Source organism: Lycorma delicatula, chromosome 10 (assembly GCF_047948215.1).
Source record: "Lycorma delicatula isolate Av1 chromosome 10, ASM4794821v1, whole genome shotgun sequence".
NCBI lineage: Eukaryota > Metazoa > Arthropoda > Insecta > Hemiptera > Fulgoridae > Lycorma > Lycorma delicatula.
The window spans coordinates 85,484,760-85,507,020 of NC_134464.1; the positions used below are offsets into that span (position 1 = coordinate 85,484,760).

At 27.7% G+C, this 22,261-nt stretch overlaps 1 protein-coding gene across 1 annotated transcript in view; it reads left to right on the top strand.

Annotated features, from left to right (window-relative positions):
• LOC142331313 (uncharacterized) overlaps positions 1-22,261 on the top strand; it is a 101,235-nt gene that overhangs the window by 68,556 nt on the left and 10,418 nt on the right. The window contains exons 4-6 of the mRNA XM_075377133.1: positions 12,089-12,245; positions 14,015-14,097; positions 16,130-16,274. Of these exons, the coding sequence (XP_075233248.1) occupies positions 12,089-12,245; positions 14,015-14,097; positions 16,130-16,274 (385 nt within the window). The remainder of the gene's footprint in view (positions 1-12,088; positions 12,246-14,014; positions 14,098-16,129; positions 16,275-22,261) is intronic.

Here is a 22,261-nt window from a genome sequence, read left to right on the forward strand (position 1 = left end):
AAATACCATGCCTGACTGGGATTCGAACCCTAGACTGATAAATAGTCTACTCAGGCAATAAATGAAATATGAAAAACTGTGAACTTTTATAAAAGAAAATATGGTTCAATTCAAATATAATAAACAAATTTTCTTGCTCTCCCCATCAAAAGAACAATCAACGAAAATATACAGAAAACAAAAAATGAGAAAAATCTTATTTATAAAACTTCAAACCACCCCAACATACATAAGCTATTTTGCATCTACATGTATAATCCATTTGCTACTCAAAACAAACATGTCATCTGAAGTCCATTTGGTAGAACTCAGTGTTATAAAATACCTAGAATGCTCACTGACTTTTCTACAAAAATAAATAAAAATAAAGACAAAACAAAAAATGCATTATACCATGTTCAAATAAATACTCAGGTGAAAATAGCTCACATTTTACAAATACCTGGTTTCAATATGTAGCCTGCAAAACAATGAAAAAACACATTACTATACAAAGAATATAATCACCCACCACACTGCCCAGGAATACAAAAATTGAACTTCCCCAATCACGGGTGCTGGAATGCTATTCTGGTACTTTTTGGGAGAAATAAAAAATTAGTCTTCCACATAAAATTTGTTTTAACTTAAAATCTGACCTATGTTTTAATGTAAAACTAAAAATAAATTATAAAAATCAGCCCGCACAAAAATGGTCATTGGTTTTGGATATCCATTGGCAAATGGTGACAAAATAAGTTGCTAAAAATTTAAATATTTGATATAAAAAAATAAAAGTTTTGCTTTTTAAACCAAAAAAAAGCAAAAACAAATTATTCTGAATTCACAAAACATCTTACTTTTAAATTTTTAGTTTTTTTCAATAACAGACACACACCATAAGACACATGACCACCATAAGAAAGTGGCTCATTTGATCTTCATCATGAATGAAGATGTACAATATTTTGTAGATCGTTTGCTGATTAATATACTCAGCCATACTTTCGTAACTACTAGCGTTGAACAGTAAATTACCTATAACAAGAGTAAATCAATATAACGTTCTCCCAGTTTTGTTGAGAAAGTTGGTTGATTGTGATTGATCAGCATCAGTGGACAGAAGATTGCTGGCTTCTAGAAACTAACTCTCTTGCTTTCTGGAGTGGAGAAGATCCTCAGAAAGTTTGAGTTTACATCAACTTTACCAAACGAAAGTGAGAGAATTAAGGTCTTGTAAATCATAAAAGATGAAAACTAATTCACATAATCATGTAACAAATTGAAATAAATTTTGTGTACTTTGGCAGCCTTTCATTCTGTTCCTAGTGTGTAATCCTAACTGCAATCTGTTCAACTTGAAAACAATAAGTAACCCCACAGCTCAATGACATATGAGTATGTATATGAATATAAATGAGGTGTAGTCTTGTATAAGAATGACTGATCATTCCTGAGATGTATGGTCAATTAAATCCCAACCACCAAAGTAAACAAGTATCTAGTAAGTATTCAAATCCGGATAAAAGTAACTTACTGACTTAGAGAATTAACTAAATAATTGCAATGACAATTTTCCCATTAGACCAAGCTTAAAATTATACCTTTTAAATCAGTACCCAAATAACAGTGTAAAAAACCTTATATCAGCACCCAGTTATCAATCTAAAAAAAAAAATTAATAATTTTACCTGAGAATAGAAAATCAAGGTGAATTTAGATAACATTACTGACTAGTTTTATTACCGACTAGTTACAATTAATGTAATTTTACCTTGTAGAATATTTTAATATGACATATATTCAATCCATGCTGCAATAATGATGAAATGTTATTTATGTAAATATAATTTATAAATTGTTGAAATTATTCTGTAATTTTTTATGCAATGTCCTATAAATTATAAAAAGTTGATAACGGTTAATTTAAATTGCTATTACCCCAACTTTATAAGTTGTATTATATATGTTTTTATTTTAATGAAGATTATTTGATTTTATTTCTAAAATTAATCTTACATTTCATTTTATTTAAAAAAAATAAAATAACTATTTTAAAATTTAAAAAAAATAAAAAGCATTTATTCTTATCTTTGTATATTTACATTAAATATCATAATTGTAATAAAATTGTTCAACCAATTACAAAAATTATTAATAATGGGAATTAATCTTTCTATTAATTTATTATTACCAGGAAGGAAAAAAAAATTAAATCAGTAAAATAAAAATAAAAAGTTATATAAGTGAATAATTTTGTCATTGTTTATAATCAAACCAAAAGTTAACATCAATGTCTCCATTCAGTTTTTTACATTTAACACAAACTAAATAAGAAATTACTTTAAAATGATCTGTGTCAGTTAAAAAAGTAATATTCCTGCTATTATTTTGTTCATAGTATTAAACAATAGTTAATAAATTTTGTCCTGGTTTGTAATAGTTATACTATATTGTGACAGCATACATTTGTACATTTTATAATAAAATTAAAAAAAACAAGATGGTCTCCACTTTTTACACGACTGCCCAAAAAAGATTATAGTGTACTTAGGGTGTATGAAAGTATATTTGCTCACTGTAGAAGCTCAACACCTGAAATGATATAGATGTATGATCACACATTGGAATTCTTATGTTACTGGGAGTGTCATAGGCTTTATAAATATGTATGTACTATATACAAATATGATATACAAAATTGTCATTTGCATGCTCTTTAATTATCCTATATTAAAAAGCAATGTTTTTAAGTAATGTGTTTTTTTAACATTTATCTCTTGTTTAATTCTATTTTTTCACAATACATGATGCAAGAGAATGGAAAAATCTTTAATATATAATTATATATACCATATATCCATATATCAAAAAATTTTCATCAGATCAAAATTTATTATTTTTTTAATGATTATACGTAATTATACTAACAAAATGAATTCTTTAAAATGTTATGTTGATATTACGCATTAACATTAATATTTTATCAACTAATAGTTAATTACATTTTTCATTACTGAAGAAATATTTCTCTCTAACTGAGTTTACACACCACAACTATTTCATGTGGTTTTTATTTAGGTTGGCCAAGATAAAATTTTAAATTCAATAAGATCAAGAACCTTTCATATACACATGAACCTTTCGTAATCAATCAAATAGATATCCCCACCAACCAACAACATTTAAAAAAAAAAAACAACATTTTGTGATCATTTTCAATCATAAGAACATTAAACTCCTCTTGAAAAAAATTTTTATAAATTTAAAATTCAAAAAACTGTATCATATTGATCTCCTATCATTTTTTGACAAAAACGTTGATCACTTTTGACAAAGTAAGTTTCCAATGCTTAATTCTTGTTTAATACGTACATTTTTTAAAACAATTATTTCAAACAAACTAATTTTGTGACATGTTCAGAAGATTCATTGTTAAATGAAGATGAATTTCTATAATCTTCTACATTTGCTCGTATAATAACCTATTCCTTCTTTTTTGCAGTTTAAACTTTTCTTTTAGTTTGCCCTATGTATCCAAAACTGCAATATAATCTTTACAAACCAATTTATAAATACTTAACAAAGTTAGTTTATTTCATCTTTAGTGTTCCAAGGACAGAAGCAAATTTCGTAGATGTAGCTTTGGTGTAATATACGTCATTAGTAATGAATCTGAATTTCTTTATGCACACTATATCTATGTTTTGAATATATATTTTAACAAGGAGAAAATGTTTGACTATTTCTAGGAACTGAATCGGACTACCTGACTTAGATTAGCCAGTTTATTCTAGCTTACCAGATGTCGGAATCTAATGCAAAGTGTTTGAAACGTAAACGATCTAAGAAAGCAGTTGATATTAATCTTGCATAGTCATTTGGCCAAGTAATCATGTCAAGTTGTTAAAAATTACAAAGCCAATGTGGATTTTCACAATGTGGTTGTTTTGTTAGTCTAACTTATTTTATAAAATGATCCTTTTAATCTCAACTAGATTATATGTTCTGTTTATATGATGTAGCGAATCATTAAATATTTGAAAATAGGATTTACAATAACAATGTCATCCTAATTATGCTTAGGAACTTCCTTAATACTTTTGTTTACATTAAAATGTGAACTCAGCCAAAGAAAACGAGATTACCAAGTATTTTGAAATTTTTGTTGCCTCATAAAATTGTCCTCTTGCTATTCTCAACAGTTTTATTGATAATAATTACACTTATTGATAGAGAAAAAAAAAACTTCCTCTATTCTAAATCATGATAACATGAATAAAATCCATTAAATCTTACAGGATCCTCTGCAGAATATAACAGTTCTTTTTGAGTGATCTACAATCCATGCTTCAATGCTCTAAATATTATTTACTGTTTGATTGAAAAAAAAAACAAGGTATTAATAGATAATCAACTTTACATCATGATTAATTTTCATAGATTGGACTAGAAAAACACTGAATGGTTATTACTACTTATTTCTAAAAATTCTCTATACTATAAATTCAATTGTCTTTATAAACTTAGCTAGATTAAGTAAGTATTTTTATGAAAACCACAGTTCCTGTAGTTCTTCAGTATGTGTAGGATATCTTTAAAATCAAAGTGAGGATAAATGCTCACAGATAAAGAGTTTTGAAGACAGGCTGCGCATATCATTATAGAAAAGTAGTCAAGAATAAAATCCTGCAAAATGCAGTAGTAGATGACACAACTGATATATTGGTAAATCTCTTTCCTATTAACTCTGAAAAAATGGATTTGAAATTGCATTATATACAGTATCCAAAAAAAAAGAGGAAAATAATGCTAAAACTTTTATAAACAATGCAAAAAACCTTTTCAAATAACCTAAATTTATTATTTCTACAGTTCTTATCTTGGTCTTCGCACAGTGTCTTTTCTGAACATTCAATTAACCCTATCCATGAGGACCTAGAAAAAAATTGATGCTCATATAAACTTTTACTACAGGTAATGTTATGCATTTTGTTACAATTTAGCAAATCCGTTTTCATTTTACCGCCTGGTTATTGAGTTACTATTAATCCCAGTGCTTGTCATATGTGCGCATAGTACTGAATATGTATTCTGAAACCAAGGACGTATCCTTATATGTACTTATACTTCAGACAATATTACACGTTTTTAAAGTTAACAAAATACTTTAACCAGCACGACCCTGGTGATTGAAAGATGAGACTTGTTTATTTGTATAGTTGAACAATAAGACTATATTTTCAAAAATGAAAAACAAAGTATTTTTTAAATCAGAAAAGAAGACTGAAATAGAAAATTATGAATTTTGATGAGATCATAATTCACATGAGCTGATGTACTTGCAAAGATAGTACGAGTATCTTTGTCTCACAACAAGACAAAGTAGTATCGAGTATCAAGTAGTGCGAGTATTGACACCTAACCTTTGTTACCTTATCCTCACCTAACCTTTCTTCACCAAAATTCTGAATCAGTACTGCTTATCCTAACATTTTTATTTATCAGTATTAATCATTACAAATTACAAACTTCAGTAATAAATTTTATATAGTAAATCATTTCTAAACTAAACATTATACAATGTTTAAATGAATAAAATTTATTGACAATTAAAAATTACAAAATTATGAATCGAAATTGTAAAATAATGAAATTATGAAAAATATGAATCGTTAAAACAATTATGTGCTAAATGGCACTACTGCAGAATTAAAAGCACCTGAAATGGGAAGAACCAAATGATAAAAATCCATTTCAGCACAGTGAACACAGCAATAAATATATTACAGTTTTTTCAGATTAATTTAAATAATACAACACCAACATAAAACAATCAATCAATAGTTTTTAGTGTTCATATTCTCTCTCTCTTTTACACACACACACACACACACACACACACACACACACACACATGCAAATTTTTAATAAACTTTATTTTTTCCAATTTTTTAGTCCATTCTGTGAATTGCACAATATATTTATATCTTATATGAACATAATATTTGCTATATACTTTTCCTTAACTGCAAATTAGCCATTTCCACTTAGTACTAAAATCTTTTAGATTTTTGATATCAACAGTTTAAACAATCAGTTTATTTTTAGGGTATTTATTTAAATTAAACTTGCTTTGAGAAAATTTCTTTGTTGAATTTATGAGCTACCAACAGCCTATCATGTATTTGCTAATTGACATTAAACATGAAATTCTACTATTCTTTAGATTAATTATTATAGATAACAGTGAATACATAGGTAATTCACATTACTACGAGTGATTACTTTTACACATTACACTCATATGATACTTTTGTTAAATTCTAATAAGCAGTATTCCTTAATGACCAAAATCAATATTTATTTAAAGACCCAAACAAGAAATATTAATACCTTCTTCTACTAACTTTAAAGAACAATTATTTCTGCCAATACTTAAAAGGAGTATCCAAAAAAGTCGAGATATTAAGTGTACTTAATTATTATTATATAAAAAGTCATCACCAAAGTAATATTGTTTCTGTAAAATGAATCTACAAATTTATTTTTAAATAAATAGCTTAAAATAAATCACCAATTTCAACGGCAGAGTGGTAATATCTTGGCCTTTCTTGGGTATAAATCCTGGTCAGGCATCCCATTTTTCATATGCTAAAAAATTCCATTTTCACACTACAAACTTCTCTGTGTGGTGAATTAATTCATTAAGAGATAAAATAATAAAAAAATAAATAAAACTACTTAGCTATTTTTATTTATCATTATGAGTATTGCTTAGGAAATTTACTTTATTTATATATAAATAAAATAAATATTAATTGGGAAATAAAAGCTTATAAAACATTGTAAAATTAGTACCTCCAACAATATTTTTAGAAAAAACTAAAATTTACAAGCAATTGTTATTTTTTAGGTAATTCAGTTGAAAACATAAATTTTAATGTAAAAAAATGTTTAATTACTGAATGATTACATTTATTTTTTATTCTTATTCTGAAAACAGTATGAATTATTCAGTTTGGATTGTTTTTTAGTTTTTGTCATTTAAACAAATAATACGTTTTATTACATTATTTTTTATTTAATTTTTTTATGTACCAATACTATTTTTTTAATACTTACTGATAATAAAGCTGTATAAATGAATTGGTTAAAACATTTTTTAGATTGCTAAATTCAATTAAAATAAAAATAACCATAACATAATAAGGTCCTTCAATCTAAACCATAGTATATTCTGTATAATGCGATGTGATACTGCTTGATACAAAAGAAAACTGCTTTCTTTTTTTTTTTTAAGAATAAATAATTTTTCTTTACAAAAAATTCAGATTTACCAATGCGTAAATGTAAGAACATTTTAAATTTATTAATCCCCTAGAATTATATTTACTGATGTTACAGAAAAAGGTCATTTTTTATCTTGAAAATTCTTGTGAGTTTTTAAACAGACCCAAGGTGTAATATTTTACCATTTTCAGTGTACATCTATACGTTAAATAATTATTAATAAAAAAAAATCTGGCAAAGAATTACATGATTTTCCCAGCTATTAGTAATAATAATTAAAAGAATTTGAGTCAAAAACAAAAAAAAAAACAGAATACATATTTTTTTGAGTTGGGTAATAAATTTTAAGAAAAATCAAAAAAAATAAATTGTACATAGGTTAAGCCTCCTAAACTTGTTTAAGTAAAGTTTTCTTTAAATCTACCAACAGCTCATATGCACTCAGCAAATGTAAACAATGCAACCAAATCAAATTTGGTGAATAGCAAACTTAAAGATTAAGTTTAAGTTGGTATTCAATGAAGGCTAAAATAAGAAAAAGAAAATTTTCCTGCATTTTAGGTCTGGGGTCTATAATTTTAAAAAAACTGTAGAGATATCTTGACAACTCTATGAAGCATAAACTTTCACTTTTAATAAAGTTTTCTCTAAATTGCTTCTGAAGAAAATCAAAACTTTTTTCACGATATCCCTTAGCCCCTTAACAGACTAAAAAAATAATAATATGATCAATGCCCCAAATACAGAAATATTGAAGAAAATTGGTTGGGAACGGTAATAGTTGAATGAAAATTTAATAATCGGTAAACTACATTCTTTGTAACATGATGAATTTCCAACAATGTCCCATCAAGGCATTGTGAAAATTGATGACTATAAAGAATGAATAAAAGCCAATTATTGAATACAGTTTTAATAAATTCGTCCTGCTAAATCAATAAAATTAATCTATACTAAATGCAGTTTTAGTGCACAATATTGGCAATCTTTTGTATTACAAACCAATTTAAAAAAAAAAAAAAATAATAAAAACACAATTTTATAAAATCAATTTCATTTTGATATATAATATGGTTCAAAATTTATAATACATGACAAATAAATATTAATCATAATAAATTATCATTAAATGAAACATAAAACGTGAAAAAAAAACTATTAATATTTATGAGAACTAGTAATTAGTAGTGTAATCTGGATTTCACTACGACAGCAACTAGAGCAATGCAGATAAGTAAAAAAGAAGTAAATAAACAAATAAAAAGACAAGTGAAGAAAAAACAAAGCTGTATTTGACTGAGTAGTTACTTGACTATATTACTACTCTGGCAAATAAATTGAAGTAGATTGATCCTAGACCTTTCCTATTTTAGTATTCAATAGTTGTTATGTTACAAGTGATAATGACAGTTTTCCTGTCTTCGTATGACGTCACTAGCTTATAATGGTTATTGTATTGTATTGCAATACATGCAACATCAAACTAAAGTTAGCATGTCAATAAGTTTTATTTATATTTTAAAAATATTAGCAAACTAATAATTTTTCTTAATTTTGTGAATAAATTAAAAGAAATGAAATTAGAATAATGAAATTGAGATGAAAAATAATTAAATGTAGCCCATTTTGTTATCTCAGATGTTGGAATAATATAAGATTTGCTAAAAATAGATATAATTTAATATTTTTAAACTGTAGTTTGAATTAATGAAAGCAGCTCTTGGTCTTTTCGACATTCTAAATGCCTAGCCTGATCTCTTCTCTAACATAACAGTTGACAATTCTATTCCCAAATAATGTTTAATATTTGCAAATGTATACAATATGACAAGTGACCAATCTGCATTAAGGAACAACCAAATAGCAACTGAGATTTGATCATAGCAGTTGGCAACATTGTAACTTAATGAAATGATAAAGTGACCTGATCTTACTGCAACAAACAGTGTAGTAATTATTTTGCCATGTAAGAGACTTATGTTCATCGAAGTTGATTAAAAATAATTTATCAAAAGATTATTAAAAGAAATAGATAAATAAATAAAATGTGTATTTAAAAAATACTGCACATTATATTACATTTAAACAGTATATTTTGTATTACAAGAACTGTCTTCATGCTTTCACTGTTATTTTTAATAAATACAGTACCATTTAAAAAATCTTCCCATCAGTTTGTTTAAAATAATATAAAAATATTTTCTTTTAAAGAAACAGTATTACCTAGCCAATGATTTTAGTAAATAATACTAATTAAAAAAAAAAAAAAAATTGAATTTTCTACAACTTTAGAGCATATACTTACATGTGAGTGTGTGTGTGCATGCACGCGTGCATGTTTATATGATTGAATAATTTGCAATAGTATCTTCTTGATAGATGTTACAAGCTACAGGTATATTCATTACAAAGACAAGGGGATGTAGTTTCCTACTGCACCAAATAAAGAATAGTTGTCCACTTTTTTTGAGATTTTCAGAATATCTTACAAATAAATTGATCAATATGTGGTACTCATAAGTAATAATACAATGAAGTTCGTGTTCTATTCAGTTTGTTATGGATTCAATTCCTAACATGCTTCAGGTATTTTTTCTTTATTTATCTAACCATATCAAAAAATAATTTATTATATTGGATGTTACCATAAAATAACTAAATTTTTAATATTTTAAAATTAACTTTACTTAATATAATACTGAATTACAGATGGGATGAAAGCGTTTAAAATGAAGATGTTTTGACGAATATCAAAAGACAAAAAAATATGTGTAAGCTTTTAATGAAAATCTAGGTTGATAGGAAATATATACGAGGGACATCTCTAAAGTAAAGACCGCTGGGAAATTTCTCTCCTTAAGGTTGGCGAACCTGTGTCGTTCATGGCCACTCTAGTAATGTACACACTGCATAATTGTCTGAAAGTTGTCGCGTTGTACTGTCTTCGATTACGTGTGAGTTATTACGTTATAAATTGAATAGGAAAATCGACGTTGCCGCCGACTGTGAAATACGTGGAGTCATATATTTTTTAAACCATCAAAACTTTAAGCCGGCTGAAATTCATAGGCAGTTGGTTGCTATGTACAGTGATTTAATTAGTGAAAGAAACGTCCGAAAATGGTGTGAAAGGTTTAGAAAATAGAATTAATGTACATGATGAAGAACGTTTGCGGAGGACTTCGTTAATCACAGAGGACTTGTTGAAACGCGTCGATGATGAAATCAGAAAAAATCGTCGCTCATCGATTTCCGACCTGGCTCTTCTTTTTCCTGATGTTTCAAGAGCTGTGATTGGTCGCATCGTTCATGACCATGTAGGCTTCAGACAGGTTTGTGCATATCAGTTGCTGCACCTCTTAACGGAACATCACAAAAAAATCCAAATGGGATCTGCTTTGGAATTTTTAATGCGCTACTCAGAAAAATGTGATGAGTTCCTTAATTCAATTATTACCGGCGATGAAACATTGATTTTGTATTACACACCAGAGAGAAAATGGCAGTCAAGTAAATGGCTTCATCCTCAATCACCAACCAGACCAACAAGGTCAAGTCACAGCCATTTGGATGCAAACTGATGGCCACAGTCTTTTGGGATCGGTTTGGCATATTGCTGATTAATTTCATGCCAAAATGCAGAAGCCTGCTGTGAAATTCTAAGTATATTATGGTGCACTATTCAAAATGGGCGATGTTGTTGGCTGACCGACAGTGTTGTCCTGCTGCACGATAATGTTCGTCCACATATTGCAGGTCCGACATGTGTTACTGAGAATATTTGGATGGGAAATTTACGATCACCCACCATGTAGTCTGGACTTAGCTACTTCTGATTATCATTTGTTTGGGAAATTGAAAGAATTTTGAGTGGTCAGTTCACGATGAACTTAAAAATGCTGTTAATCAGTGGCTAAATGGAATGGCGACAGAAAAATACGACGAGGATAAATTGAAGCTGGTGTATCACTACTATAAATTTCTTAATTCATATGGTGATTGTATAGAGAAACAATATAAGGTATGTAGTTTAAGAGAAATAAAAAATATATGTAAGGTTTTCAGAATAAATTGTTTTACAATGAAATGGTCTTTACTTTAGAGATAACTTCTTGTAAAAAAATGTTAGTTAATTTAGAAATAGTAAGTGTGATAAAATGAAAAGTTATAATAAAATAAAACAGAAAGATTTAAAAAAGAGTTTGCAACACATGAAATAAATAACTAAGGATAAAAGCAATTATATCTTAGTTGTGAAGAGTAAAACTTTGGCATGTTATAGAAAGTAATGAGGAAGCACATTGAAGTAGTAAACAGGTCAATAGAAAAATAAAAAAAATTACACGTAATTCTTATTGCAGTGTCTGAGGTGATGTGAAACCCAAAGGAGTGAATCTATGTAATCCTTTTAATTGAAGATCCTTGTCCTAAAGCAAGTTTTCCAGCATATAAAATTCGGTTTGAGAATGCAAAAAAAATATTCTTAAAATATCAATAAACAAACCTTGCAATCAGCATTAGGTGTCTGTTCAGTTTGGTGTCAATTTTTAAGACAAAATTTTTATACTGTTGAAATGTTCAGGTAACCTATATCTTCCAACATAAATACAAAAACATCCTTGTCTATACAAAATGCATTTAGAAGTATCTGGAATTAGTTAATTCTTAAATGAGGAAAAGAGTAAATGATAACAAATAAAGTATGGAAAGATAACATTTAGATTTATTTATTATAAATCTAAAAAGTGATTAACACATCTAAATTAAAGCATCAGCATGAAATAAGTAATAATTTCTCTTTATTTTCATATTTCAGATCCTGAGCTGTGTACTATTTCTATTTGTTGGTACTGTTGCTGCAACAATTTTAGGGGAGGGAACTGATGTTGAAACAAGCACAGTAAGTCCAGTTCCAACAGAACTACCAAAAAATGAAACTATGGTTTTTGGAAAAGTGACATCTCATCAATTTGGTAAATTCTTAGCTATATACTTGTATATTATTTACACAAAACTAATTTTTAATGGCATACTGGATCAAATCTAATTTTAATTAATGTTTTTCCCATTTCCATAGAAAAAAAGATTACTTGAATGCATTATAAGAGACATTTCTCACTGAAACATGTTGCTGTTTTATACTGTCATTTGAGCTGAATTTACTATTGGTAGAATTACTGAAATAAAAAGATATGGATTTAGGTTATGGTAAAAAAAGTTAAAACTGAATTGTATTTTTTTATTTAGATGTTATTTAATTATTTTTTTTATTTTAAAGATCTTGGATATACTGCTTCAAGTATGTTAAGTGAAAGATTTGAGATGGATAAAATGCTGATTAAAAAACACCAGACTATTGCTGGGAATCAAACCCAAGAAGAAATTATCTAGAAACTAGCATGCAAAGAATTACACCTACAGGATGTGTGTTTGGTTTTTTTTATAAGTTCAAATGTTTTAAGATTTGGAATTTTTTCCTGATTGTATAATAATATTTAGAGATTTTAATCTTTTTCATTGCAACAAGACCCAATGACAAAAGTAAACAAAACTGTTTTGTCATATGTTAATAAAAAAATCACATTAAGTTTACATTTGATTTGGTTTATCATTAAAAATTTTAATGACTTTATTTTTTGAAAATAAAAACTATTAATATTAACAAATTATCTTGCTACATTTAAAAAGAATTAATTTTGATAAATCTATAATAATTAGTTAAAATATCATTTCCAACTAACTTGAAATTTAGTTGAATTTAGTTCTATTTTGGAAAGTGGTTGCAGGTTTGTTTTTCATCCATAAAGTTCAGGTTTTCAATTCTGGTTAATTATGACATTTTTTCAAATTATGACATTATTTCTTCAAGTAGTTGGTTGGTATTTGGAAGGACATTAAGCCACAAAAAAAATCCTACAGTGTATACAGGGAATCCTGCAGAAAGGGACTTAATAGAAGAGGGAATACCTTAAACTGTTGCTTTACACCATTTTTACTAGTGTCTCTTACAGGTGTGACATTTCTAAACCACCTGAGGTACAAGAGGCTCTGGTCAGAATTTCTTTCTTTAGGTGAGATGATGTTTGTAAAAAAAGTGAAGGTGTAATATGTAAGGCTAAATATTATTACATTATGACAGATTTGGCATACTGTCAAATACACACAACTAAACATCTGACTCTGTGTAGAAAGCAATGGAAAACCTCTTCGGTCCTCATTTCTTGGCATGGAATTCTTATTATTCTTGAGAAGTATATTATGTACAATAATGATTTATGTCAGGCCACTATTGATAGTTTGGTTATATATGTATATATATTTTGTAATTTTATGCAGTTTTATTTAAATTTTCATTATTATCTTCATATTCTGTATTTTTTAATGCAATGTTAAAAAACAAACTTTTAAACTTAATAATTTAATGACATATATATTAATAGAGATTATAACAAAATAGTAATTTATAATTTAAAAAAGGACATTGACTCCAGTTACATTAATAATTAAAATTAATTACTCAATATGCATCTCGGAAAGTTTAAAATTACTTTTCTGAATAAAGTAGAGAAAAATTTAATAAAATTAATTATTACTAAGAATTGCTGGAACGTTATGCAATAAAAAAAGAATTTCAAACCATGTTTTGTCTGCAATAAAAGATATAAATTATCACTGTAATATAAACTACATAAATTTGTTTTAAAATTTTACTTTTAAAACTTATTTTTTTTTTTTATTGTAGGTTTAGTTGTTTCTGCATTCATTGCTTTAGCACCAGCAGTAGTAGGGATCTCAAGTTTACTTCTTCTAATTGGAGCGAAAAAGGTATATTAAATTAAAAACAACAATAATTTTTTTTGTATCTTTTCAAATTTCCATATTCCTCTCCTAACCCTCCCAACCATTATAGTTTTTTATGATATTATTAGTCCATCCAATCTTAAAATTATAGTAAAATAAAGCAGATGCTTCTATCCATTTTTATTTTTTTATCTCTTCCTCATTAATTAACATCTTTTACAATTAATGTTAATATTATCTTTTACGATTAATATTACAATTACAAAGAACAAATTACAATTACAAAGGGAACTTTTTATTTACAGTCCAATTATACATGGACTCTTATCACCTTTGAAATAGTTCCCTTGGAAAGCCACATAACGCTTCAAACAGTTTTCCCTCTTCATAGTAGTGTTAGAACTCAGAAATTGGAATACCCATCAGATGGTCGGTTACATATTTTTTTTGTTTTTTGTTGTTCTAAAATGGTATCCTTTGAAGTGTTTTTTTAAAAATCAGTATCAGAAAAAAGTCGCTGGAACTCAAGTTCAGGTGAATTAGGTGGTTGAGGAATTACAGGAATATTTTTCTTTGGCAAAAACTCATTAATTGGAGAGTGCAGTGTGACAAGGTGCACTGTCATGATGCAGCATCCAGTTATCCTTGATGGCTGGTCTCACACGGGCAACTCTTTTCCACAGTCTTTCAAGAATTTCTCGGTAAACATATTGATTTACAGTCTGTTCTGTAGGCAAAAACTCCTTATAGACAATGCCATTACTATTGAAGAAACAAATTAACATGGTCTGATTTGCTCATTTTTGCTTTTTTGGGACGTAACTGATTCCTGGCCATCTGAAAATGCTTTAAACCACCTAAAAACTTGGGCTTGTTACAGAGAGTCATCTCCATATGTTCTTTTCAATTTTTAAAAAGTTTCAGTATCATTCTCACAGAGTCTAACACAAAACTTGATTGCACAACGTTGCTCATAATTAGTATCACTCACTTTTGTAACATACAACAAAAATTTGTTTTATGAAAAGTTTTGTTACGTCTCATGGGCAACAATAGACTAAAAATATTAATACCTATAATATAAATCAGTGTTCATATAACCATATGTTTACTAGTAACTTTACAGTGTTGCCACTTTGGCTGCCAAAAAAGAATAATCTCATTGCTTTATTTACAGACCTCATATACCATCCAAAATATGTACACATTACCATCCTTCTTCAATTGTTGGCTGAAATCTAGATACGTATAATTTTTTGGACATAAATAATACTGCTAGCTCTTTTTGACTGATTTTGCTATGTTTTAACAGCAAAGGGATTAATTAAAACATAAATAAATATACTATATTAAGTAATAATATATTACTGTTATAACACAGTAATAATAGTCTGTGCTATGTTCAGCCAACGGTCAACTCATCTAAGAAAATGAAGGGTTGGAAGAGTCACTGCAGTAGTGGTTGAGAACATTTATATTAGTAACGCTAACTGGAGTTGTATTTATAATACTAGCCAACTGTTAAGCAAACAAACCAAGTAAAACGCGTTGTATGAATTGACCTTCTTATTAATTAATTAGTAATTAATTGGCATTCCAGTTGATTCCAAATACCAATGTTTTTTTGATTATGTAATTGGATTTTTTACATCCATGGTTCATCAGACCAAAACATGTTGTTAATTAGAACCCAACAACAGAATGGTAGCCAGGAACAATGACAAGGAGCCATTAACAACTGGTCTGGCTGAACCTTGGATTATCTACTTCCTGGATGAAAAAAATCCACTGATCATCTGCAATAATGCATATTACTGAATGTGTTAGTTTATAATTTTTTTTTATGAATAAAATAAAGCACCTTGTATCACACACTTGTATATGTAGCTGAGCTTATTCATATCGCTACTAATTAAAATTTGGATTTGGGCAGTAAATAGATTTTTGATGCTAAACTGAGGCAACATATTATCACTAATGTTAATAAGTTCTATTTTTGTATCATTTATATTATTTTCCCTTATAAAATGACTAAAATAATTTTTTATGTTCACAGAAAATGCCATATTTGTTGTTGCCATGGCTTGTAGGAATGACAGTTTTAATTTTAACATACATGGGACTGTTATTAATATTTTTATTTATATTATGTACTGATGGATCTCTGGATAAACACTTTATATCTGTATTTACTAAAATAGGTAAGTGTCTTTTGATTTAGTTTTATTATAAGTCCTTTAAGAATATTACAATGGGAATAAGGTGTTGTACACAATACTAATTAAACCTTGCATGAACATAAGTGCTATTAATATTGTAATCTAAAACTAAAACTACATATAATGTTCATGCAATTTATTTAAATACAGGATACGTTAAATCATTCAAATATTTATGTCTGATAAGGTTAAATAATAAATTATATTTGGATTTAAACATTTTATTGTTTTAATTTAATAGTTCAAGACTGATTAACAAATTTCTCACACGAGCAAAATCGTAGTATATATCTTGTTTATTAGCTTGGTCTCCATCAAGATGCTGTCATTGCAAATCCCCTGATCGATGTTTCAATCAGTGATTTTTATCTTTTACTTTCACAAACATTTTCTAGTGAACATCTTTCTTCTAAACCTGTTCTGTAGCCTTTTCTTAGTGTCTATTCATCTTCTTACAAAAGACAACCCTTATGCTAATTTTCATGTACCGTATAATTGAAAGAAGACAACCAATTAAAAAATTCTTTCTTTTCAATTATTTTTTTTGTTGGGTTATAATCAATCAAATTTATCTCATATCTAAGAATAATTTCTCTATGTGATAAAAGTTATCACCAGGTCCAGATTCAAATAACATCTTGAACCTGTAGGGGAAAGACATCCAGTTTGTGACAATTCCAGCCTCCACAGCATCCTCATTGTTCCTAGTTCTGAAGGGCATTAACAAAGGTCAATTGAAAGAACTGAAAAATATTATAAAGTGCCTTTGAAAAATAATTTAATTGATATAAAACAAAATTAAGGTGGATGAATATGAGTAAAAAACCAACAGGAAAGAAATTTAAACAGGTATCAACTATTTTGAAAGTTTGCCTTAATAGAAACACTATTGAAGATTTTTATATAAAACATAAAGTGGGCTAAGATGTAAAAAAACTACTTCCAATGATTAAATTAAAAATTTATTTTCATATGAGCATATTTGTGTATTTTGTATGTATGTTGTAAACGTGGGATACGGATGAAAATAATGTACGTTAAAAAATAAACTTTTTAGCCACTAGACTGAACAAAGACTAATACTAAATTGGATGATATTTTACCCACAAAATGTAATTTCATGGAGAAGTTAGATCACATATTTCCTCAATAAATTTTGGATAGACATCAACAAAAACTTAAGTGAATTCCTATACAATAATTACATTACTACAGTGTTAATAAAAAGATGTAACTGCTTCCAACAGAATTCTTTAATAGCAAACTATTGTGATGGGCATTAACTGACCAAATGAATTTTGTACCTTTACCTTTAAAACACTGTACCACCATTGATTAATGTAGAAATATTAATTCATAGCTTAAAAATTCACAAAATAAAGTAATTAATTTGTTGAAAATGTGTACCAAAATTAATCCGATTGAAAGAGTAGTTACTAGTAATGAGTTTACCAGTACAAGTAAATAAATCTCAAATAAAATTATCTGTTAACAAGAACATTATCAGTTATTTAACAAAAAAAAAAAGTGGGTGGTGTCACATGCAGTGACAATCTGAGAAAATATTCATATTAACTAAAAAAATTTGGTCAAAATAGAAAAAAAATCTAACTGGTATCAGTTGTTGGTAACTCATATATAACCAGACTTTCAATTCCCACACCTGTATATGTTACTTTATTCTGACAGAAATGAGCTCAAATATAATGAAACATATTAGCTCAACAAACATTACTGGTAATACCATATTGGCCCGAATATAAGACTATATTTTTTTCAGAAAAATATAACTATAAAAATTGTATTCGTCTTATATGTGCTGCCTAACATATAAAAGGACATATAAGCTAGAGGGTTTTATACTGTTTTTGCATTTACGAGACTGGCTTGTTATGAGAGAAACATGTGCGCATCGCAGCAGAGCTCAAGGTCAAAACTAAACCGACATTTTTCTAACTTTGTCATTGATATGTTCGTCATACAAGCATAAATTCATTCCATGCATTATTTTTTAATATTTTTAATGCGCATATGTGAATTTTTGTTTTTATTTTTTTTTTTGTGTATGTGAATTTTGCAACAGTGGATTTATCATATTTCTGACTTTTTAATTTATTAAACGTCATAGTCACGTGATGTACACAATTTGTTCTTAACTCGGAGCACATGCGCAGTCGTACTCTGTTCATTACCGCACCGGTAGATGGCAGTAGTTTTAGGTTACCTATCATGAACGGAAAGTGTTGCATGGAGAGTATCTTCGTTATTGCAGATAAATAAAGGAGAAAGGAGAAGTTATAATACAAACTTCAAATTGTGTGTTTTACGTGAGGCAAAATGAAATAATAACTTAGAAGCTTCGAAAAAGTTTGGTGTTTTGAATGCAATATTTGATGTTGGTGGAAAGAAGAAGAAAAGTTTCAAAATACCGGTGAAACATGGAAAGCATTCAGAGGACCCAAAAATGGGAAATTTGAGATAAGCTTGTTTTTTTATATGTGCAGGAGAAATGAAATGAAGGCTTGCCAATAAATCGCAAAGTGATTCGAATGAAAGCGTTGGAGGTGGCATGTGGATTAAGTATTGACATTGACGTAGATAAACATACGGGCAATGAAAATTCACGCATTAGTCATGTTAGCAGTTACCAAAGTTGGAAGAAAAATTCCACCTTATGTCATATTAGAGAGATAAACACTGCCAAAGGAACAGTTGCCAGCTGTAGTTGTTTTTACAACTCAGAAGAAGGGATGAATAACCAAACAACTGATGGCAGATTGGCTGAAGGTAGTTTGGGGACGTTGACTAGGTGCTTTACTATGGCAGAGGGGGATGATAGTTCTGGATTCATTTCATGGGCACACATTGAAGAAGAAGAGGTAAGTTGCTGAAATGAACACTGATCTTGTGATCTTGTTGTGATCCCTGGAAGAATGACTTCCCAACTTCAGGTCCTTGACGTTGTCAATAAGCCTTTTAAGGTTCATCTGTGGAAGGAATACAATGCCTGGTTGTGTAAAGAGGACCATGCATTGACTCCAACAGCCAAGTTGATAAAATCAAACCTACAGCTGTTGGCCATACGGATAACCACAGCTTGGAGTGCGATCAAGTGTGAAACAATCATCAAAGGGTTCAAGAAGTGTTGTGTTTCTAATAAGATGAATGGTGATGAAGATGATGAACTGTGGAAAGATTCTAGCTCTGAATCTAGTTCCGGTAGTGAAGATGAACTGGGAGAGGAGGAGGAGGTTGATGACTGGGAATGATATCTAATTACATTATGTTAAAATAGAAGTATTGATTTTTAATTTTACTTTAAGGTATGGTTATTATTTATTTATAGTTAAAATTTCAATATGTTTTGATTAAATACGTCAAAGCAGTCTTAAATGTGACTATTTAATTTTTTCTAGTAAACACCCCTCAAAAACTCAGGGTTGTATTATATGCGAGGCCATCTTTTATTTGAGCCAATATGGTAGATTACAGTAGATTTAGTAGATTGCAGTAACTGCTATCAGAAAGTATTGAAATCATCTCGTCAACTGATGTGTAATTGGATCAAAATAATCAGTGAAATATTTAATTGAGGATGCAGTGTAAAGGTTGTCATTAATTCAATTATTTCTTCTTGAAGAAAAGAAAAATTAAGAATTTAATGATAAATATTCAAGTAAAGAAGATAGCAGAAGACACTTTCTTTGTGAAATGATGAAAAATATTATTCCTTTTTAAAATAATATTAATATCTAAGTATGACAGTTTAGTTGATACATAAAACTAATATGTACGGAAAAATAAAATAAGTATTATATGTAAATATTGTAATCAGAAAATAATATCATGAAAGTAAGGTTAAGTCAATAACAATAAACAACAAACATAATGACAACTATTATAATTAGTTATATTAAATTGAACACATATTAAGAAAATGTATGCATCTTTCAACTGCATATGTTCAATCATGTAATCATATGTGTTATTTATTCTTATCTAATTGGTTTATTATACTTAAATTACTTCTTCTTCTTAAGTGTTACTCTTTATCTGAAGTATATATTGTCTAGTTTTTAAAATGTAATCTTTAATGAGTCGACTTATACATGTACTATAACAATTTAAAAATGAATAAGTAATATTCATAAAATGTTTCTTAAAACTTAATACGATTATTCAAGTTAAATTATTGCATAATATCTGCAATTAAATAACAATAATAAAATAGTGAGCTACATATTAAAATAAACATTATCTAATTGTATAAATATTTGTATATTTATTTGATGATCTTGTATATTTGTATATTTATTTGATGATCTTTGTATATGACCTTGTGAATCTTGCACTCAATATACAGAGAAGCAAGATCCGCCCAACATTTCAATGGAACAAATTTTTTCCAACAGAAGTGCTACTAATTGTTTTATTGTTACTACAAGATTGAAATTAAATTATTAATTAATTATATTTTAGTTGAAATTAGTCCAGTTTAATTTCATAAGCAATTCTGGAATTTTCTTAGAAAATTAAATACGGTTTATATTATTTAAATAAAATAGGTTATGATTACTTTCATAAATTGACATAAAGTTTCAAGCGTTGAGTAATAAAAGTCGTTTAGGTGTGAGTAAGAAAGAGAGATGAATATTTCTGTCTTGCTTCAACGAGTATGGATCTTCAGTTCAGCTGAAGGCTGTAAATTTATGTACTATTCTTTTAGGAACTGATTATACTGGCAATAATAGAAAACAAAACCTTTGTATAAAATACTCAATAGAGCTCGTTCAAATATTCAAAATAAAAATAATGAAAAGTTCTCTTTTCTAAGGAAGCTGTCAAGATACTATTTTTTTTTAAGAAGTACTTGTATAGCTTTTTTTTAGTTTGCTATTAAGCTCTCAATTTTTTCATTGGACCATGAAAAAACAGTATTTCATTTATGTACATAATCAACTCTAAATTGGCTAAACAGAAAATAATAAATGAGGAAAAACGTTTTACTGTTTTAGATGTATATCAAAATAGTTGATTTCAATAAAAAAAATTCATATATATGATAATCATACACAACATTTACAGAGTAATAATCAACAAAAAGACAAGTCAATTCACAAAGAGAAAAGTCTCAAATCATTTTGTAATAGTTTAGAGCCAGTTATAAAAAAAAGAGGCAGATTCAATAATAAAATATTTGAAAATAATAAACTTCATGATACAATTTATATCACGTTTGATTTAAAATATTACAAAAAATAAATAATATATAGTTTAATAAATTAAATTAATCCTTGCTTGAATGAGTCCCTAAACAATAAAATATAAGCACAGTTTAATAACATATGAAGCAAAGACATGAAAGATGACATACAGATTTAATAAGTAAAATGTTTTTAAAACTGGTCATAATGTTTTCAATCATTCTTGTAACCATCTTCAGTGATTGGTGCTACTGTCCTCATGCTAGCATCAACTGATGTTATTGGTGAATATTTTTGGCAAGGCAAATACATAATTCGAATGTAGTTGAAAAGTCTGTTGTATCAGATCCATAATTATTCATTTATATAGTTTGTTTTAGTGCGTTTATATACTTCATTGACAGTGAACTTTATAAATATTAAAGTTAATAGTTGTCAATGAAATACTGACCTACTACCTTGATATTCATATCAAAATTAATATTTATATTATGAATATTCATATTCATAAATATTTTTGAATTCATCAGGATTGTTGCTCTTGGGATATTTTATATATACAAAAAAAAATCCTTCTTTAAATTTAAAAACATTATGTAACGTTCTCATATAAATACAGAATAAAACACAACACAGCACATTTTTTGACTTTCTTCTAAATAATAAATAACTTTTATAATAATTATAATTTCAATTATATATATAATTATTAAATAATATTATTCTTACGTGATTGCTATATTATATATAATCATAAAAATTAAT